General features: G+C 40.3%; 2 protein-coding genes across 6 annotated transcripts in view; one reads left to right on the top strand and one right to left on the bottom strand.

The window, feature by feature from the left end:
• bmpr1bb (bone morphogenetic protein receptor, type IBb) overlaps nucleotides 1–8,946 on the top strand; it is a 55,070-nt gene extending 46,124 nt beyond the window's left edge. For all 3 annotated transcript variants that reach the window (XM_086300739.1, XM_086300737.1, XM_086300738.1), the window contains 10 exons: nucleotides 272–431; nucleotides 1,279–1,381; nucleotides 1,638–1,740; nucleotides 2,981–3,071; nucleotides 3,152–3,296; nucleotides 3,605–3,797; nucleotides 6,218–6,515; nucleotides 6,612–6,787; nucleotides 6,875–7,005; nucleotides 7,964–8,946. In XM_086300739.1, coding sequence (XP_086156865.1) covers nucleotides 272–431; nucleotides 1,279–1,381; nucleotides 1,638–1,740; nucleotides 2,981–3,071; nucleotides 3,152–3,296; nucleotides 3,605–3,797; nucleotides 6,218–6,515; nucleotides 6,612–6,787; nucleotides 6,875–7,005; nucleotides 7,964–8,089 — 1,526 coding nt within the window. In that variant the 3' untranslated portion in view covers nucleotides 8,090–8,946. The remainder of the gene's footprint in view (nucleotides 1–271; nucleotides 432–1,278; nucleotides 1,382–1,637; nucleotides 1,741–2,980; nucleotides 3,072–3,151; nucleotides 3,297–3,604; nucleotides 3,798–6,217; nucleotides 6,516–6,611; nucleotides 6,788–6,874; nucleotides 7,006–7,963) is intronic.
• Nucleotides 8,947–9,468: 522 nt separating this feature from the next.
• Nucleotides 9,469–21,584, bottom strand: part of unc5cb (unc-5 netrin receptor Cb) — a 125,871-nt gene continuing 113,755 nt past the window's right edge. For all 3 annotated transcript variants that reach the window (XM_086300742.1, XM_086300741.1, XM_086300740.1), the window contains 6 exons: nucleotides 21,297–21,468; nucleotides 16,973–17,206; nucleotides 16,162–16,311; nucleotides 15,893–16,057; nucleotides 14,515–14,693; nucleotides 9,469–11,280 (listed from right to left, as the gene is read on the bottom strand). In XM_086300742.1, coding sequence (XP_086156868.1) covers nucleotides 11,121–11,280; nucleotides 14,515–14,693; nucleotides 15,893–16,057; nucleotides 16,162–16,311; nucleotides 16,973–17,206; nucleotides 21,297–21,468 — 1,060 coding nt within the window. In that variant the 3' untranslated portion in view covers nucleotides 9,469–11,120. The remainder of the gene's footprint in view (nucleotides 11,281–14,514; nucleotides 14,694–15,892; nucleotides 16,058–16,161; nucleotides 16,312–16,972; nucleotides 17,207–21,296; nucleotides 21,469–21,584) is intronic.

Below are 21,584 nucleotides of genomic sequence, written 5' to 3' on the forward strand. Positions count from 1 at the left end.
AATAGATCCGCATACTTCATATTATGTTTTCACTTGTTTCCTTAATCAGCTCCTTTATCAGCTCTGCTAAACTCTGACCACTTGGAGTTAAATTCAGAACAGCAGGGTTTCTTTCAGCAGCACACTGTTAAACTCCAAACAATGCTAAGCTAGGAAGACAATTGACAGGCTTTGAAAAAGGGGATGTGTTATTATTATTGATCACTGATCACTGATTTTCCTGAGGTGCAGTGTACTAAAGTTTTCTGTCTCCTGTGTCTTCACTGTACAGCTAATATGTTGGACACTATGCTCCTGAAGAACGGGGGGAAGGGGGCATCGGATCGAAGGGTGGAGGAGAGCAGCAGCGCAGCCACAGTTTTAGCTCAGAACATGCTTTGGTGCCACTGCTACCATCACTGTCCTGAAGACTCTGTCAACAACACTTGCATGTATGCTGGACTACACACTTGCATGCTCACAAAACAGACACATACAAACTTTTAAAAAACACTGTGTTAAGCTCATTAAAAGACAACGCAAACATTTACCCGGTGTAATTAGCCAAAAGACTCATAATTGCGTGATTAGATCAGAAGCACACAAATGTTTTAATTCAGCTCCATTCTTCTGAAACCCCTGAAGCTTCGTGAGGCACAGCTTATTTCTACTCTCATTATCCATTTCAGTTGTTTGTTTCTTTGTTTCTTTGTTTTGTTTCAGAGATTACATTTTAATACTTAGTGGTACAAGGTCTATATGTGCTTAGATGCAGTTATTTAATATATAAGGATATGAATGTACTATTTGTCATCTTTGCTATCTATTTGTTTTGTGTCATTATTACTTCATCTCAATTTTTTGACTATATTTAAAGGTAAAAAATGTACTCATAAATACACGTCATTTAGTGTGTAATTACATCTTCCTACAAATTGATGGATTCTCATAAGCTTAGACTGAATCCATTAAAAATATATAGACGTTAATTTGTGGAAGCCACCATGTTGCGCTTCCACGAATACAGCGGCCACGATCACCACCGCTCTCTGTCCTTCCTCATTTCCATTTCATCCTCATCGTCCTCACCTCAAGCCTCATCTCCTGAACTGAAGTCAGGGCTCTTTCACATTCAAAACATTCATAAATGTGCTAGTGTATTCCTGGTATTGTCACAATTACTCATGCCACTAGATTAGACACGCGACTAACATGCTGACAGTCAATAAAAATGATCTTCAGATCTAAATATTTATTTGGATTTCTGTGATGGTGAAATTGTGTGCATATTCTTTGTAGGACTGATGGTTACTGCTTCACTATGGTGGAGGAGGAGGAGGGGGGGATTGCTGTACTCACTGCAGGTTGCCTGGGACTGGCTGGCTCTGAGTTTCAATGCAGAGTAAGTCTGCTGCATGTGAATGCTGCATGTGAATGTGCGTGTGTCACCCGTGAAATCTTTTTAAACCTTTATAAGCTTTACTTGACTTACTGAAGCTGTTGATGAGACCCATTTGAATAAGAATTGTCCAGTCCATTGTGTTTACTTTATACACAGTAGAAGAGCTTTTGTTATATTACAAAATGCTAACTAGCCCCCTCTCATTAGTGTTACATAGACATGCACAGTTCTGACATTTTGTTTGTGTACATGAAAGGACACGTGGAACGCACGTTCAAGGAGAGCTCTCGAGTGTTGCACGGATCAAGACTTCTGCAACAGAGACTTGCGTCCCACCCTTCCTCCACTGATGACATCAAGTAAGACAAACACACACACACATCCACTCTTTCACACATTTTTTTTTTCACATAATGAAATCCGGCCCCCTTTAAAGTGTGAGTGGCTTTCAAAACTGGCTCTTTTAGGCCACGCTGGGTTGGTGATGGGTAGTGACAGTTTAAGCTGTTACAAACCACAGTGTGGTGCTGGAGTGAAGTGGCACATAGAGAGACAGAGAGAGAGAAGGAGAGAGAGATGAAACGGAGCCTGCAGATTTGGCTTGTTCTCTCACCCTCTAATGAAAAGGACAGCCTCTCCCCAGGGCCTGCTTGAGTTTCTTGCCTCAGGACGGATGTGAGATATCTGTCCATCTGTCATGCCACAACCCACTAACTAACACACACATACACACACTTTCTCTCTCCCTCTGGCACATACACTAACCTATGTGTATTTTTTATACATTCAAGCTACCTCTGCTGTTTTGTTATTTGACTCTTTTTTTCGTAGTTTGAGCTTCATTCTTATCAGTTTTAATAACAAGGAACAGTTCTTACTATGATCTGAGGATAGGATAGAACAAAATCTCAATGGGCCAGAAAGGAGTGTTAAAAAAAAGTTGCAACGCGGCTTTATCACCAAGTGAAAGATTAGCACAAGAAAACAGCAAGCGCTGCTCTCACGTCTGAGGATGAAGTCAGTTTTTAAACAGTAACAATGGACAGTTATGGTAGTAATTTACTCTATGCATTATGTTTTCCTTTAAATGTAGGTTCATTTGAAACATTACTTATCATCAGTTAATTTGCAGTGACCTTATAAGAAGTTCTTTCTCCACGAATTCTTATTGTGTTTGTGTGTGTTATTTTTTCCCCACCATGAAGTATCACTGTTCAGCCATTCGTGTTTCTGTGCTTCTGATTGACAGTGCAGAAAGTCTAGAGCCCCAGAGCTGCTTCAGACCTCTGGGGTTTCTGTAGATGTCCGTGTGACATCTGATATGTGAGATTTGGGAGCGGGATGTGATCGATAAGGCAGTAGGAAAAGGGGGTGCAGGGAAGAAATAGAGAGATGGAAGGGGGAAAACTTGTCCCTGCCAATGAGAGATATTTGGAATGACGCCCATGAACAACTGACTGTCACCTCCATTTATCAGTAGTTGTTCTGTTGACTTTCCATCTTGACCAGACCAGGATTTTTTTTTTTGTTGTTTCAAAATCGCTAAATTAAAAAAAATTAAAAACTCTAATTTACATCTTCTCATCATTACATTTTTAGATTACCACAGTATCCAGTACATGGCTCTCTTAATTTCAGTCACAGTTTGCAGCATCATCCTTGGCATCATCCTCATATTTTGTTACCTAAGGTAAGAAGGTCGTCTCATACACACATAATTTAAACACTTTCACACCTCTGGATGTTCACTCAGCAAACTTTCTGCGCCAGATATAAACGACAGGAGTCACGGCCACGCTACAGTATCGATCTGGAGCAGGATGAGACCTACATTCCCCCTGGGGAATCTCTGAAGGACTTGATAGAGCATTCCCGTAGCATTGGGTCTGGCTCTGGGTCAGGACTCCCTCTACTGGTAAGCAAAACTCTCTACACCTCTGCGTCACCTCAAGGTGAGATTAACTGTGATAAAATAATCACTGTGTCACTCCATTGTTTATAAATATATGCAGAATATGCAGAAGAAAATGTCACACAATGATTTTTAGTGCAGTAAAATATCTGAATTACATCAACCTGTTCGCTCGTATAAAACTTAAACAGAGCAAGATGCTCAGAAGGAAGTTTTTCTATATTTATAATGAAAAAAATGGATTTTAAAGAGACTTGTCTTTGTAAAAATGGAATTTATTTTGTTTTGTTGTTTCAATAATTTGTTTCCAGGTGCAGCGCACCATCGCCAAGCAGATTCAGATGGTTAAGCAGATTGGAAAAGGACGATATGGAGAAGTCTGGATGGGCAAGTGGAGAGGAGAGAGAGTGGCTGTCAAAGTCTTCTTCACCACTGAGGAAGAAAGCTGGTTCAGAGAGACTGAAATCTATCAGACCTTCCTGATGAGACACGACAACATACTGGGTAAGGTCCTGAAAACTGCGAAGTGAGTGTAAAAGAATGAATGCACTTAGTTAACAGTGAGCAGCGGTTGCAATCAGCACAATTAAGGTTTGTTTTTGTTTTTCTTCTCAGAGGTCAGTTAGGGTCAGGAAAGTAGTTACTCTGCAGAATGTGTTAATGTTGCAAATGTAATGGTAAAGACAAAAATCCAAGAAAGAACAGTCAGTTGCTGTATTAAATGTATGAAAGTTAATTTAAGAAGAAAAAGGTGAACTTCCAAATGGTACATCCATGAATACAGGAATAAGGCCATAAAATAACTAATACCAAAAGGAAACCTAAAGTCCAAGTTTGATATGCAATTTTATGCAAGTGCATAAAAGGATCGACAGTTCCAAAAATAATTTCCCATTCCAAGTTGGTGTCCCATGGAGCCCTGGCACCCCCATCTGTTGCCATCCTGGGCAGGCGTACCACGTGACTTCCACAGACGACCATTCTAACATTTCCATCGCTATCAAAGTCGTTTTTTTGGTGGGTTATTTTGGAGTTTTGATAGGGGACCATCTTGTTTGTGCCACACATTTGTTTTTCTCGAAGTATCTTGATGCATGTCCTCAGATTCAGCAAAGACTGATTTATATCACCTGCTTCAGGTATACTAGTGCCTTCTGCTCCTGTCCTGCCAGGTCGCTCACTTCATGCCAAGTCCACCAGGCACAGCTGCCTGACACTTATCTGGTTCTTATCCTGGAGAACATTCTTGCCTTTTGCATCAAGAGGGGCCTGAGCCAGTTTAATAATGAACACACTGTGGGAGCGATTGGACTTTCTGTTCAGCCAAGTGTTTGCAACCTTCCTCTTTTTTTTAACCTCTCCAGAACACTTGAAAAGCCTCCTCTGCAGATTTGACTTCCACCTCCAGACAACCAGCCACGTACATGATGTGGGCTTGATTGCATCTTTCCTCCAGGAGATCGTAGATGTTGTAGTTGTAGATTTCTACATAGGAGATGAAGCTGCTGTAGCTGCTGTCATCATCCACGCCATCTGATTTAGAGGCCTCATGGCAGCAATTTCAGGATCAACCTTATAGGAACAGACAAGTTGTTGTCCCGTCTTTGGCGCTCCAACAAAGCATCTACTTCAGTCTGAATCTCCATACCATTTTTATCATCAGTCTTAAATACATATCTCTTGGCCTAGTAAGGACCTAAACTGTTCAAGATCATGTCAACGAATAGTAATATAAGAAAAAAAAGAAAAATCTCCACAGTTCTTTCACATGTTAGAGGAATGCTGCTGTAATGAATGAAAGGAATCTGTCAGCATGACTCTTTGGCAAATGTGTAAAATTACTTTAATAGTTATTGTATAATCATATTTTCTTTTCTTTCTTTTTTTTATGTGGATCTATTGTTAAAAAAAACAGAAATTTCTGCAGTAGTGAGTGATAAAATATGATCTCTTCTGGTATTTATTTGCTTTTTATTACTTCATTACTTTGGTATGGTATGAATAGCCACAGGGGAGGACTTTATCAGAAGGAAAAGCTGTAACACTTTTGAAAATTCAGGTAAAAGTCCAAAATTTATGCTGTCATTCCAATATAGAGGGCTGGATTGGAGTGTCTCAAGCCAATTCTGGCCCCCAGGCCTTAATTTTGACACCCCTGGTTTAGGCTCTTCTTGGAACTCATTGACTGGACTGCTGACTTAGCCTCTGGGGTTAACGACTAATTTCTGGAGTTTCAGAGGGCTCTGGAAGTTTTGATAACTGAGTGCCAATGTCAAAAGCCCGGGAATGATTGATGGTTGCACATTTAGTATTTATGCATCTGCTCAAAGGGCTATATTTATATTTATGTAGGTTTTATAGGTTTTTCAGGTTTATTAACATTTGATTTCTATGTTAATGTTAAGACGATTTAGATTTAAAACTAAAAAGGTCTCATTTTGTTCTGCTTCCACACTCTGACATTAACTGTGGATGCCAGTTGCATGCGGGTCAGACTTTGAAATCTCTAGATTTAGAGGAAAGGAGTGTTGGGTTTCTCAGAACTCATTGTTAACAAGTGTAGCAATTAAAGTCTGAACAGCAAGCTGTCATAGACAAAGACAAAAAAAATATGAAATATCTGTAAAGATACACATTTTTTCAACATGTTTCCAGGGAGATATAGCGATACACTGGGTTTTGCATTTCAAAAGCAGAGGTAATAGCTGACTAACAAATGGAAAATGAGTATTAGAAAGAAAAAATACAGTGCATGGTTCCTACTTCCATGCACTATGTTTGATTGTTTTGGAAGTTACACACACAAATGGATGTTCAGTGACTGAGCACAAGTTGGTGAAATGTCCCCAAAAGTGAATGAAACCATGCGCATTGATTTCTGTGTGTATATTTTAATCCCCTCACACCAGCTATCTAATCCCCAGGATTCATTGCAGCCGACATCAAAGGAACCGGCTCGTGGACTCAGCTGTACTTAATTACAGACTACCACGAGAATGGCTCTTTATACGACTACCTCAAGTCCAACAGCTTAGACGTCAAGGCTCTTCTGAAGCTTTCGTATTCCTCCATATCAGGCCTTTGTCATCTCCACACTGAGATCTACGGCACACAGGGCAAACCAGCTATTGCACACAGAGACCTGAAGAGCAAAAACATCTTGGTTAAAAAGAATGGATCCTGCTGTATTGCAGACCTCGGTCTGGCTGTCAAGTTTAATAGGTACACAAGACATTTTGAGTCTTTTGAGCGTTTACATTAATACTGGACGATGCTAAAAATTCTTTGACTCGTTCCTTTTTTTCCTCCCTGTCTCAGTGACACCAATGAAGTGGATATCCCTCCTAACCTACGCGTTGGAACAAAGCGCTACATGCCACCTGAAGTACTGGATGAGACCCTCAACAGGAGCCACTTCCAGTCTTTTATAACAGCTGACATGTATAGTTTTGGCCTTATTATCTGGGAGATGGCCCGGCGATGCATCTCTGGAGGTGAGGAAGATGTGTTTATTTTGACTTGAAGTGTCTTAATATTTTATTAATGATAATTAATGGACATTTTCTTTCATTAAACTCCAGGTATTGTGGAGGAACATCAGCTTCCCTATTATGACCTCGTCCCGTCCGATCCTTCATATGAGGACATGAGAGAAGTGGTTTGCATAAAAAAACAAAGACCTTCTTTTGCTAATCGATGGAGCAATGATGAGGTACTCTTATCTTTATCCATTTTTAAAACTTAAACTTAATGGCGTTTATGTGTGAACGTCATTACATCAACATGGTTACTTACATTAAAATAAATCCATGTAAATATGCATTAATCTGCATTCTAAGTGGAGATTTCTGCCTCATAGTATGAGAGAAATGATGCATTGAAACAGCTGTTATTGGCACAACAGCTGTTAATCATACACTTTTCCAGAGTATTCTTTAGTGCGTATCATTCTTCCTGTCTGTAAACATGATGCCTCGAAATGTCTTGAATGGATTCTGATGAATCTTTGTAGCAGTGTAGATCATCCACAAAGGTCATTCAAGGTCAAGTTTATGATTTATTGGTCGGAAATTGAGAAAAAGGCTTATAACTTAGAAACTATGATGAAGTGTGGTGTGTATTGTCAAAATATAGAAAGCTTTGTATAAGGATTTAAAATAGCATTTCATATTTCACCTTTGAAGTGATTCTACATTGGCCTTTTTAAACTATGTTATTTCTACAACATATAGAGGGAGCATACAGGGAATGATATATGGGGTTTCTTAATATCACTTTTTTTTATTTCTGTGTTATGTGCATTACAGTTATTGATTATAACCGCTTTTTCTAATTGATATTTATTATTAAATGCTACCCATTTATTATATCCACATAAAAAAAAAAAAAAATTATACTCAAAATGATATCAAGTATATTAAAATGGGTTTCAGCTTGGCAAATAATAAAAAGCCTGCACTTTGCACATAAACACAACGCTATTCCCTTTAAAAAAACAAAGTACAGCCCTGTTTCTAAGTTATAGGTTGACCTTGTAGGTCTCGGTGGATGTAAGGTACATTTTTGCTAAACATGTTTTTGCATGCCCATAAATAATTAGTAATCATGGATTAAACCATTTGCCTAAAATGTGCTTGTATTCTTATGCATATGGTCGTGTGTGTCTTTAGTGTCTACGACAGATGGGGAAACTCATGTCGGAGTGCTGGGCTCACAATCCAACTTGTCGTCTCACAGCCCTAAGGGTGAAGAAGACTCTTGCAAAGATGTTAGAGTCCCAAGATATCAAACTGTGACAGAGAGTCCACAGAAAAGATATCATCTCCCAGAGTCTCATCATTACCACTGGCACAGGCCACTCAAGCTGGCCAGAAGAAAGGGAAGAAGAAAAGAGAGACTGTGAATAATAGAACAAATATAACTGACAGGGAGGATGAGTGATAGAGATAATGGTCACCGTAGGGCCAGAATAATGATATATACCAAAAAATTTATTATATCAGGGGACATCTGCTCTACCATTGTCTGAGGCGCCTCTCCCTCAGTGTTCAGACTGTGCTTTCTGTGAAAGCTAAGTGGTTTCTGGTTCCAGACTGTTCAGGGGACCTTGCAGGACTAAAATCTGGAGGATGCTCTTGCGCTGCTCCTCTAAAGCCATATAGCAGTATTCTACGGGCAGTCTTTTGTACTGTCAAAGCTGCTTTGTGTGTGTGTGTTTTGCTGTTTTGTTTTTTTCTGAGTCAGCCGCTGCATGCTGTGATATCACAGTGGACTTATGACGATGATAGTCATCCATTGACCTCAGTGTAGAAGATGTGGATTCATACCATTATTATTATTGCTGAACAAACAGAAACATGATTAATATATATATATATATATATATATAGATATATTAAACAAATATACATGCATACACACACACACACACTCAAGGTGAATCAAAAAAGAATCATCTGATTTCTGATTTCAGTGTGCTTTAATTCAACAGCCGGAGACAACAGAGACAATTTGTGAGGTTCATGTGGTTGTTTTTGTAGTTTGACTATCGTATGGATATATACCATCCGTCCATATTTAGCCTTTTAGTTTAAAATGTACAGGATGGCTTTTGAAACCAGATGATTCTTTATAACCTGTGTGTGTGTGTGTGTGTGTGTGTATATATATATATATATATATATATATATATATATATATATATATATATATATATATATATATATATATAGATATATATATATATATAGATATATATATATATATATACACACACACATTTGTGTGTGTGTGTGTATGTATGTGCATATATATATACATACAACCTCTTTTTAGATCTGGGCTTTGCTATCCTGCATCGTCTCATCTTTCTGGTCACGTTTTTTTTTTTTTTTATCCATATGAAGCTGATCTGAAATCTATGTATTATTGCCTTGTTGGATGGTAAAATGCATTTTTGATCAGTGTCTATACATATATATATGTGTGTCTCATCCACTCTGCCACTGTAGCACGTGCCTTATTTAATCTGTACATATGCAAGTAATGAAGGTGTATGAGTGGATCTGCAGAACATTCCCTATTAAAAAAAATATTTGAAAAATATATCTTGAAAGCCCATAAGGTTTTTTTTTTTTTTTAAACACAGTCTCACAAGTCAAATGGTCGCACTCCATTTTCAATGTTGCATATAAATATAATTTATTATTAGTCTTAAAAATTCTTTCTTACAGTTTGTACAATAACTTGACAGATGAAATGCAAGCCGTTGCGAGGAACATCATGAGTGCAAGAAACAGACAGGCTACATTCTCACTATACACAATATTAATCATGAAGCTGAAGAACAACTAGGGAATGCAAAGGCTAGCCCACTGAGAATGTAGAGATTGTTTCAAAGGGATGCAAAGTTTGCATAGACGGCTTCAAGAAAACTGGGACAACTGCCATTCAAAAAAACAAAACCAACCAAGAACACTTGTATGGGCGCAACTGCTGCTCCATCAAAGGAATGTCACATTTACAGATCATTTTTATGCACAGAATCAGTGTCATCGTGATATTGATGGCTTCTGTAGTGAATGTACAAACATCGTTGTCTGAGTTAAAATCTCTTATCCTCCAAAAGTACGCATGAACGTCGGTTGATTGAGACAATATTTAGATGATCACCTTACATGTCAGGTATTTGGTAAAAAGCAGTTGTTTTCAGTTGGACTGGTCCTACAAAAATATACTGGTTTGATTTCCCTTTCTGCACCATCTCCCTCTTCGCTCTGCCTGGTATCTTATGTGAACGCGACATCATCATGAACGTCACACAAATTTGCATCACTCATGACTTTTTTTTCAGTCTGGCTAATTTCCCATATCCTTTTGTTAACAGGATATACGATATGTAGAGATATGTAGTTAGCCAAATGATCCTGCTAAAAAAAGAAAAGAAAAAGAAAAGCAAAAGCAAAATAATCACCAATGCAACTCAAAAATATCACCCATAATAGAAAAGCAATAATTATACATAACATGACTAAAAGTATTAATAGTAGTTATAACAACACTTAAAAAACGGTGTAATGATTATGATCGTTGAGTTCCCTCTGTGTTATAAATGTGGCCGACAGAAAGAATAGTTACAGCGCCAGGTGTCCACCAGGTGGTGCTGTAATACAGTCAAACGCAATGAAAGAAGAAACGAAATACGGTTCAGTAACAGACAGCATAAGATACAAAAAAAGACATGTATAAATAGGCATATCATTAAATACTATGTTGTCACAGAACACATACTTTTCCATGGAGTTGCCATGGAGACTGATTTTTGGAGAATGAGACGTTCTTTCGCCGATCTTCCTCCTTTGATCCATTGACCTGTCACTGTTGTGAGGGCATCATCCACATCTGCACAGTCCATCCGAATAAACCGGAAACATGTTTCCAAGGAAACCATAGCCAAAAATATCAAATCATTCTTACAAGAGAGGGAGAGAGAGAGAGAAAGAACGAGGAGAGAAACAGCCTGAAAATGACTGGCAGAGATTCTTGTTTACTCTCCAAGTTTTCACAACCTTTGTTGCCAATATTTAACTGGGTCATGGCAGGGTAGACCTGGCTGTGACTATCTCCTTACTTCTTTGAGTGTACACACAGGCAGCTTCTGTGAGTGTGTGTGCGTGCATTTGTCATCGAGAATGACTTTTCCTGCTTTTTTTTGTTGTTGTTTTTTGGGGTGTGTGTGGGGTGTGTTTGAGGGGGTCCACCCTCTTTTCATATTCACTTTGTGTCTTCTTCCTCCCTGGAATGTCACTTGTCCCTGGCAGGCAGATGTCAGTGTTCAGTCACCGCGGGAACAAGGCTGTCATGGCGTCCCATCTCCTCCAGTACTTGGGCAAGGCGACTGAGGTTGCCGTCAGGAAAATGCTGGGCCTCCCACAAGTCCAGGATCACTCCAGTGGGGCTGGATTTGGTGGCAAAGTAGTTAAGATACCTAAAAGAGTGATCATGTGAAACCAGAGAGAGGTAGGTTAGAAAAGCAGACAAATGGTTAATAGAGAGGAATGAGTTTGCTTATTAGTAATAAAAAACTCGTTGGTGTGCTGCAATAATCTTTTCATCATCAAATACTTTAATTCTTACTTTCTATTTTTTCCTTCTATACACAGTAACCTTTCTGGTCAGTAATGAGATACTGTGGGCATGAGAGGAAAGCAAAGTGAGCACTGATATACATCCTTAAATGTATTTGCAGTCTATGCAGAACTAATGATCGCTTTGTTTTCTTTTAATGACTTTTGCTTTGGCTTTGAATTGATATATATATATATATATATATATATATATATATATATTCATTCATTCATTCGAGTCTCTCGCCTTCACCCTTTGTCCTTCATGCCAAAGTCTGCCAGTGGTCTCGTCAATCTGCAGCTGCTGTCTGTGATAAGGCTGCCCTGCTGAGCTGGGACCTTAAAAATGGGTGCGCATTGTACGTCCATCACAAACAGAAGACTATCAAAGACACGGGGATGATGTTTTAAAAAGAGGAACGTCACTCTGTCTCCATTGTTTCTTTCATCTTTCCTCAGCTCTGATGTTTATCAGAATGAGTCACATTCCCACAGATCACTCACAATCAAATTAAAAATAGATCACTTATCAACAGTTTGAGTCCCCATGGACTCTTAATGTTTACTTCTAATGAAAAAACAGCCGTTCTTTCTTTACTGGTACCACGCTATAAAAACCACTATGAATAAACAGAAAATTGACAGTTAATTAAACTGTAGTTAGAAGCTATTTAGGTGTTAGAGCCACTTAGACCCTATCCTAGGACACATTGGGTGAGGGGTGCGGTACACTGCAGACAGTTGGCCAGTCCCATCACAGCAACTAACACAGCAACTCAGACGATTCATGCTCACATATGCATCTAAGGACAATGTGGAATCATTAATTAACCCAAGGGATTCCATGCAGCCACAAGGAAAACACACAACCTTCATGACAAAAGGCCCAAGCTGTGAAATGACAAATAAATATGTTGATAACTGGTTTTTTAAACCAACCGATGAACATTATCAGTGTGGCTATTTTAAAGTTGCATCTGATATTTCTAATACTTGTGTTTCAGCGGACAGTCCAGGTCCCAGTAGGAGAAAAAAAACCTTTAAACCTGGAGCTGCGGTTTATGTTCTGTTCATTATGTATGTGTTCACTGGTTGTTTAGTTAGGTTAATAAATCAAAACTATGCCTGTTCAAAACATTAATCTTGCAGGCTGAAAAGTGACACTTAATGTTTTCCAAGTGAGACCACAGATCAGTAATTAAACCTGTATGACTAAACAACAACCTCTAGTAATATGAATGAATGCATAATGTAATATATAAAAGGCTTATGGGTCATCTCCTCTTGTTAGCTATGATTCAATACATAATATGTAATACAGGGAGTGCAGAATTATTAGGCAAATGAGTATTTTGTCCACATCATCCTCTTCATGCATGTTGTCTTACTCCAAGCTGTATAGTCTTGAAAGCCTACTACCAATTAAGCATATTAGGTGATGTGCATCTCTGTAATGAGAAGGGGTGTGGTCTAATGACATCAACACCCTATATCAGGTGTGCATAATTATTAGGCAACGTCCTTTCCTTTGGCAAAATGGGTCAAAAGAAGGACTTGACAGGCTCAGAAAAGTCAAAAATAGTGAGATATCTTGCAGAGGGATGCAGCAGTCTCAAAATTGCAAAGCTTCTGAAGCGTGATCATCGAACAATCAAGCGTTTCATTCAAAATAGTCAACAGGGTCGCAAGAAGCGTGTGGAAAAACCAAGGCGCCAAATAACTGCCCATGAACTGAGAAAAGTCAAGCGTGCAGCTGCCAACATGCCACTTGCCACCAGTTTGGCCATATTTCAGAGCTGCAACATCACTGGAATGCCCAAAAGCACAAGGTGTGCAATACTCAGAGACATGGCCAAGGTAAGAAAGGCTGAAAGACGACCACCACTGAACAAGACACACAAGCTGAAACGTCAAGACTGGGCATAGAAATATCTCAAGACTGGTTTTTCTAAGGTTTTATGGACTGATGAAATGAGAGTGAGTCTTGATGGGCCAGATGGATGGGCCCGTGGCTGGATTGGTAAAGGGCAGAGAGCTCCAGTCCGACTCAGACGCCAGCAAGGTGGAGGTGGAGTACTGGTTTGGGCTGGTATCATCAAAGATGAGCTTGTGGGGCCTTTTCGGGTTGAGGATGGAGACAAGCTCAACTCCCAGTCCTACTGCCAGTTTCTGGAAGACACCTTCTTCAAGCAGTGGTACAGGAAGAAGTCTGCATCCTTCAAGAAAAACATGATTTTCATGCAGGACAATGCTCCATCACACGCGTCCAAGTACTCCACAGCGTGGCTGGCAAGAAAGGGTATAAAAGAAGAAAAACTAATGACATGGCCACCTTGTTCACCTGATCTGAACCCCATTGAGAACCTGTGGTCCATCATCAAATGTGAGATTTACAAGGAGGGAAAACAGTACACCTCTCTGAACAGTGTCTGGGAGGCTGTGGTTGCTGCTGCACGCAATGTTGATGGTGAACAGATCAAAACACTGACAGAATCCATGGATGGCAGGCTTTTGAGTGTCCTTGCAAAGAAAGGTGGCTATATTGGTCGCTGATTTGTTTTTGTTTTGTTTTTGAATGTCAGAAATGTATATTTGTGAATGTGGAGATGTTATATTGGTTTCACTGGTAAAAATAAATAATTGAAATGGGTATATATTTGTTTTTTGTTAAGTTGCCTAATAATTATGCACAGTAATAGTCACCTGCACACACAGATATCCCCCTAAAATAGCTCAAACTAAAAACTACTTCCAAAAACATTCAGCTTTGATATTAATGAGTTTTTTGGGTTCATTGAGAACATGGTTGTTGTTCAATAATAAAATGATTCCTCAAAAATACAACTTGCCTAATAATTCTGCACTCCCTGTATATAAGATGTACAGATGGCTGGCCTGCTGGATGGATAAATGAATAATTACTTTTTAAAAACAAATTCTAATATATTTCATTTTAGTTGTCTATATTAACAGAAAAATAGTTTTGTTTAAACTATTTAACTTTAAAGTAAAGGCTGTTTCTGTGGCCAGACTGTGATCCCAGAGGTCCTAAATGTAAGTTACCATTTCACCCTTTTCATTGTTTGTCAACCCACCTGTCAAGATTGAGTTTGTGGGCCAACATCCTCCAGTCATTGCCTCTGGTCTGCGGTGCGTCCAGGCTGCCGCACAGCTTCTGACGGATAGAAACAGGGATGCGAAAGGCATTTGGCCCTACCAGTGTCGTGATGTTGCTGGCAGGATCCAGCAGAGATGTGTCAATACTCTGGGAATCCTGTAAAGAGAGAATGAGAGGGATTAAAGCAGAGACACAGACTGTAGCTGTGGTTTTTTCCCCCCTAGTTTGCAGACTGCCTGGACATAATTCAACACCTCGCAAAATGAAACATAATGTAGTTCAAATGGATTTGTAGCACAGGAAATTTCTTTTTCCAGGTGCCATAAAAAAAATTGAAAACCCTTCGTTGCGTCGCCATCCATTTACTGATGCAAGCTGAGTGATTTTCTTTTAAATATACTGCATCTGGAGGATTAAGCACTGGATGTCTGGCTACAGAAACCAGATCAAGACCCAGAGACAAATGAACCAAGGCCAGGCAGTAACACAGCTCTGCACTGTATGTACTGTAATTTATCTCATTACTGAGCACAAAGCATGAGTGCTCCTCCATCCCTCAAGCTCTATTCTCCTAGCCAGATGGCCTTTGTAAAGCAAGTGCAGCATGACTGGGGGGGGGGGGGGGGGGGACACAGGCTTATTATACCCTCCTGTGCTCCTCTCTTGTCGTAAGCAAGACTCTATGTAGGCGGCATGGTTGAAACTCCCCTGTCTCACACCTTGCCAGTTTTTGTGAACGTTGCAAAAAGTGGGAAGAGGAAATGGAAACGAGGTTAAATTCATTCTGAGCGTCTGGCTCGGTGGAAGGACAATGAGGGCGAGGTGGAGGGGAAGAGTCAAAACAGCTCTGGATGCAAAATTCATGTGAAAGCAGAGCACAAAAGTCGCACAGACCTTTGAGGTTTCCATTATAATTTCGAAGGCTATGCCCCGTATCCAGTCAAGGTGAATAATTACTTTAAGCCTTTATAAATCAAGTGAAAGCATTAGGAGGGAAACAGTTCATTACAAAATCAAATACAAGCATTTTTCCTCAGCCTGTAGTGCTAGTCGTGTAGTGCTCTTTTATGTGAATATAATGAAATCAGATGGTATTTAATTTGTTATACTTAAAGGTCTGGCATCCAACTTGAGCCTGACTGTCCTACACATTTACATGCTTCACTCTCCTCGTGTCATACACCGTCCCCACCCAATTTATTGTTATTTTTAGGCTCCAAAATCTCCAATCTCCCTCTGACAAGTCAGTGGTGCTGATGCCCTGCATCACTGCCTGCTGCTTCAACCCCTCCACCGGCCCAGCATCCACCTGCAGGGGCCGGGGGGGGATGTTTACTCCAAGTATCAAACGCTACCTCCGACAGTGTAGTGTCCAGCTGAAAAATCTGTCCTTCTCCTTCCACTTGGCGCACACATATTTTGCAGGTCAGGTCCACCGTGCTGGAAGAGAAGCGCTCCAGGGTAAAGCAGCAGTGGAGGTTCCTTTGTGAGCCGCTCCACACCTGCTGAAAGGAAAGCTCCTGCAGAGAAGTGGAAAGTGTAGAGGAGTTACATCGGTGGGAGAAACCATGTGGCACACTGTGCATGGCCTTTTACTGAAAAAGGAGTAAAATGAGCAGTTTACCTGGTACTTGGCTAGCAGTTTGCTCTTCCATAATGTGTGGGGAACATCATGGATGGAAAGCCTCAGGTTGTGGGTGCTGTCCTTAAAGATGAGAGTCTTTGGTTCATCCAACAGTTTCCCACCCATCTGCTTCTCCATTTGAAGGACTTCCTAAATAAACAAAAGCAAGCTTGATTAGCAAGGACACCATCTATACCGACCTCAAAAAGCTTCTTCTTTATACCAGTTGAAAAGCAGACAAACTGCTGCTATATTCCTGTGATAATAGTCTCTGAGGAATTCTCACAAGTACATTTACAAATGATTAGTTTTTAATAAAATATTACGTTATAATCATCCGCAGGGCTTTACAAACTTAAATCTAGACATGCAAACCTGAAATCAACTTCTGTGTCCTTGCAGCAGGATCACTATCACTTCTCATTACTCATTCCCAAACTTAATAACTGTGTTCAATATCCCTCCTCAGTACAATAATCCTTCCTTATCTTTCCTTCATGCAGGCGCATGAAGGTATTAAACAGAATTGAGGTGATGAGACAACAGTAGAGAAGGAGGGATATATGTGGCTTATTTTGTGTTGTTGCAGCAGCTACGTTATTCAAATACAGGCGCTTGTATCTCCTTATTGTGACACACCAACACAAAGATTTCTCATTCTGCCTCCCACACATCATCTGCTGGCTGTGCTTGCGCATAAACAATTCAGTTACAGTGGGGAAAAAAAAAATCACAATTATATTCATTTCAGTGATACAAATAATGAGACAAAGGCTATGCACACATTCAGTACAGCGTGCTGCGCATTTACCTTGAGTGCGTCCTGTGTGTCGTCCAGGCAGTAGACTCTGATGTGATACTCCATGGCTGGGCAGGTGACGGGGCCAAAGATGGCTAGTTTGAGGCGCTTAGTGGTGGCAGCGCTGAGAGATTGACCCACGAGGCAGTAGGTGCCCAGCGTCTCTGTCAGGATGTGGCAAGCCTCGTCATCCATTTGGATATAGCAAGGTGTGGTGAAATTCTCTTCTCCTACTACCACTATATCCTAGAGCGTGGACAAGGAGAAAGGGGGTAAAAAGAGGAATGTTGAAGAATAAGCCTGGGTTTTGTTATGTATGTATCAAGCAAAAAATAGAAGTGGGGCATGGTTAATACGATTTTTGACTAGAGCAAAATATGCCATATCCAATTTTCCCTACATATCTCCATTTGCTCGCACAATACTGCTACAGCTGTCAGTTCTATTTGGTTGTATTGATCTGTTTCGTGAAGCAGATAACTTCACATTGCAGCAAAAATGTAGATAGATACAAGTACCAAAACTGGCATGTATGCTCTCTTTTGATTACTTTTTTGATCGAGCCCATTAGCCATTTGAAAACTGCAGTCATTTTCGTGATGGCTGATGAGAAAGGCGGAAAATATAAATTTTCTTTACATAAAGTAAGCAAGACTTGCATTTATGAATGATTTTAGTGTCAAATTGTGCATGTTCAACTATTTAGAAGTCGACTTTAGTACTCTGAAGTTGCTTTTTCATTTGCACAGGTAATGCTTCTTGTTTCAATTACATTTCATAGATGGACCTGCACATTGCTCAGTGGTTACCCATGACCTCCCAAAAACCTTGTTGTTTTTAATGGCATAGGGCTGATTGTGGTCGGTGGTTTAATCCCCAACTCCTGCATACAATGCTGAAGTGTCCTTGGATAATTCAAGATATTAAACCCCAAGTAGCCTGTAGTGCTGCGTTTGCATACGCGCATAAACCTTAACATTGTGTCCATGTTGCAGTGTAGAAAGTGCTATAGATGTCACAGTTCTGTTTATATATATGCATATGCATATGTATATATACACGCACATGACAGGGCGTGCCAGCATGACATGCATCATGGATCAAATATATGAAATTCACTGAACTGAGGAATACATTGGCAAAGGAAGAATGTTGAATGCCTGAGCCTACAGTGCTATGAGAGGGATAAATCCCTCGACCTGCACAGCACTGTGTAGCTACATTTGTCATTGGACCACTGGAGCAAAATATAAGATTGACGTAATTTGAATTATTTTCTTTCACGTGAAATGAAGAAGCTCACATGAAGTTTTGAAGTCATAAATTTGACTTACTCAGTCAAAAGCATATAAATCAAGAGTAAAGCCTCTGAAATGCATCCAGTGGTTGAAATAATTCCCCAGCTGTTTCCCAAGATAGAAATGACCCAGAGTAGACCTCAACAAACATCACCCCGATTACCTCAAACACAGCATGAAAAGGAGGTGACGGTACAGAGGAGGGTTGCAAAGGGGCTTTCAGGAGAACAGCAACTGTAAACGGTTTAATGCATGTTGTCCAGGGAAACTTATGTGAGAACCATATTCTTGCATTATTTGTACATCTGCAGAAAAACTGGAAAATATGCAGCAATTTTATCAAAAGAATAGAAAATGTCACAGCTTGTTGCTGAATTCCATGTTTGAAACCGATTAGATAAATAATCGGTACAGTGTCTTCTTTTTCTTTCAGCTGCCTCTTTATTAAAGGGTCACCACAGATTTTTCTTGTGGATGCACTTCCTGTTACAGCCCTTCCTGGGATTTGTGTCTGCTCCTGGTCTTGAACTACTGTGTGATCTTTTACATGTTATTGTTAACCGCTAGACTACAGAGTTACTGTATAGTATATTGCGTGGAGTTATGGATATATTAACTGGCCTACAGTAGTGAGTCTGTGTATTTAAAAGAGTATATTTAAAAGCCTCAAGTGTGGATTTGTAAACGTTAAATTGGATTGGCTAATTAGTGAAAACCACATATTTTTACATGAAGTCTTTGCCACTGGGTAATTAATAGCTAAACTTGTACATGTGTTGCTTTTTTGCCACACAGAAATGTGCTCAGTCACATTTAACTGAAACAGAATGAATTTAAATTGCATTTTAATGTAGAAAGCACAATTAATGTCCTGACCTTTTCACAGAAGCCGTGTACTCTCGAAGTAACAGTTAGTGTGTGTGTGTATTACTAATATTTGAGACTGTCTCACGCGGAAAATGGAAGCATAAGTATCCCGACTATTTGCAGTTGACCCCTGTAACGACACCAATGCCAGGACACATTTCTCTTTCATTAGGATTGCAAGGTCTGAGGAGCCTCCTGCGACTCTCCCTCTTTTTCTTTAACCCTCTCTTCATTTCTCTTCATCTCGCTTATTCTTTCTCTTCCTCTCTCCGTCGTTCTCGCTCTAATCCAAACACTCTCACAGAGTGGCACACTGGTATTAATTCAGCCTATTATGAGAGACAGAAGAGGAATTACAGCATTTTATTGTGAGCTAGGCCGTTTAACAGCAGTATTATGGCAGATCATTAGACTCTTAACTGCTCCTGTGGGATGGCACTAGGGATCCTTATTGGGGGATAATTGGAACGCACAGTGAAAAAGTGGCCCTGCTTCATATGTAGTACTGTGTGCAGGCAGAAACAATTAAACATACAAACATACAAACGTTAATTTAGTCAAAAATTCATCAGCCGGCTTTTTTCCCCCTCCCATGTAGACGTGGGAGGATTTTAAGTAGGAGAGTTACTGAAGCAGAAATCCCCACATGTTCCTCATTATATGACACGCCATCTTCATCATCATCACAACACCATGAGATTGTGTGTGAATCGGTGTGTGCGTGCGTGCATCAACTGGGGAGGGCTGCGGGCTCCCAGACGCCAACGGAACTGATTATTCTCAATATAAATATCCGTGAAAAACTCCTTTGGAGGAGCTCATCTCTCCTGTATCCACTGCAGTGATGAAAACACATTTTGACAGAGCATGTCATATAAAGCAATATTTCACTCATGCAGCGCCGAGGCTGGCCTCAGAGGGAAAAGGAAACTCATACGAAGGAAGCCGCCGTCACATCACATATTACCATCTGCGTTTGTGGCAGGACGGAGATGTAATCAGGAATCATTTCTTCTTTAAAAATCCTCAGTTTACACTGAGCTTTATTGGTTGTGTCCAAGTAATTCATCAATGTCACGAAGGCATGTGGGGGCCAGTTGGGCAGTTTTTCCTCGGCTCTGTAAGTAATGCCATCGCATCAGCAAGAGGAAATTATGCAAGGGCTTGCTGAAAATTACATTATTTAAGTCACTTTTTAATGATGATCTGACAGAAGGCCTTATTATTGGGTATAAACTGATGCTATATATTTGGACATGGCCTTCCTGAGAGTAATGTGCATTTTGATTATCATCTTATCATTTATGCAATAAGCCTGGATAGACTGGAGTCGTGTTACGTATCACTAAAGCATTGCCTTTCATTATGCTTCCTGTACTGCGCCCTGCTCCTGCTAACCTTTATTAAATGCTTTTATCTTTAAGGGAGCCTTTCTCCTTAAAAAGGTTTGAGTAGAAAGTTAATTAAAAACCACAAGGAAGGAAGACTTTTTTTCTTTTGACAGCTAAGAAAAAGATGCTGATAGCTGCCCGCAAGAAGGTCGGCCACGTCAGGTGAGGTGCTGAGAGATATGTTTTGGAGGTAAGCTGACCACCTGGCACATTTCTAACAAAGTTCCCTCCTAACAAGCAGATTTGTTTCAAGTTTCTCTGCAAATGATCCCTTGGTAATTGGTCCATTTCTGCATCAGTGTGTGTGACAAAAACAGCAAAAGGGAAGACTTGAAAAAAAAAGCAACACGAACAGAAAAACCCCCATACATGTTCACACCTGATGAAAAACCTGCCGTTATAAAGGTACAAGGAAACAGCCTGGGCAAGAAAACAGTCCCAGTCCATTCCCTGCTATTAGAGATGTACTATTTCAGCTCCTAGGTGCAGCAGGGGTTTACTTTGAGTACTACTATGAGTTGGACAAACAATGCAGGGGACGTTGATCCCTTTCACCTCCTCCATCCTATCAGTTCTCCCATGCCATATCATGGATTTATTTCTCACAGCATCTTTTCTTTTTTACTGCTCGCTGACACACTGAGCAGAGATTCGCTTGTAAACACATAATTTCAATTCTTGTGTGCATGCGACCGTCAGAAACCCATTTTTGAAACTCGAGCGCAGTCGATAGATACAGCCTACTGTAGCACAAATTTCTCTGTGAATCTCACATCTCACCTCCCACTGATTCTGCGGCGACTGGCTTTTGAGCTGGATCAGCCAGTCCTGCTGGCCATCGCACACGGCACAGTGATGCATGGTGATGATGACCGGACGAGTCAACAGGGTCCCCGGGGGTCCGCAGCTCACCATGGGGCTGAGCACCGTTTGGCCATCTTCCACCGAGGGCCTGGAGGCGCACAGGGATAGCATACATACAATATTTAGCCACAATCTGATGGCACTCTCAGTATGTATGTGTGACACGGAGCGGTTGACAGCAGCAAATAAGGTTCTGGGGCGTCG

The sequence above is a fragment of the Aulonocara sp. 'chitande type north' Nkhata Bay genome, linkage group LG7 (genome assembly GCF_057382095.1).
Source record: "Aulonocara sp. 'chitande type north' Nkhata Bay isolate Kocher_YH1m ecotype deep benthic linkage group LG7, A_spYH_male_GT1.1, whole genome shotgun sequence".
NCBI classification, from domain to species: Eukaryota; Metazoa; Chordata; class Actinopteri; order Cichliformes; family Cichlidae; genus Aulonocara; species Aulonocara sp. 'chitande type north' Nkhata Bay.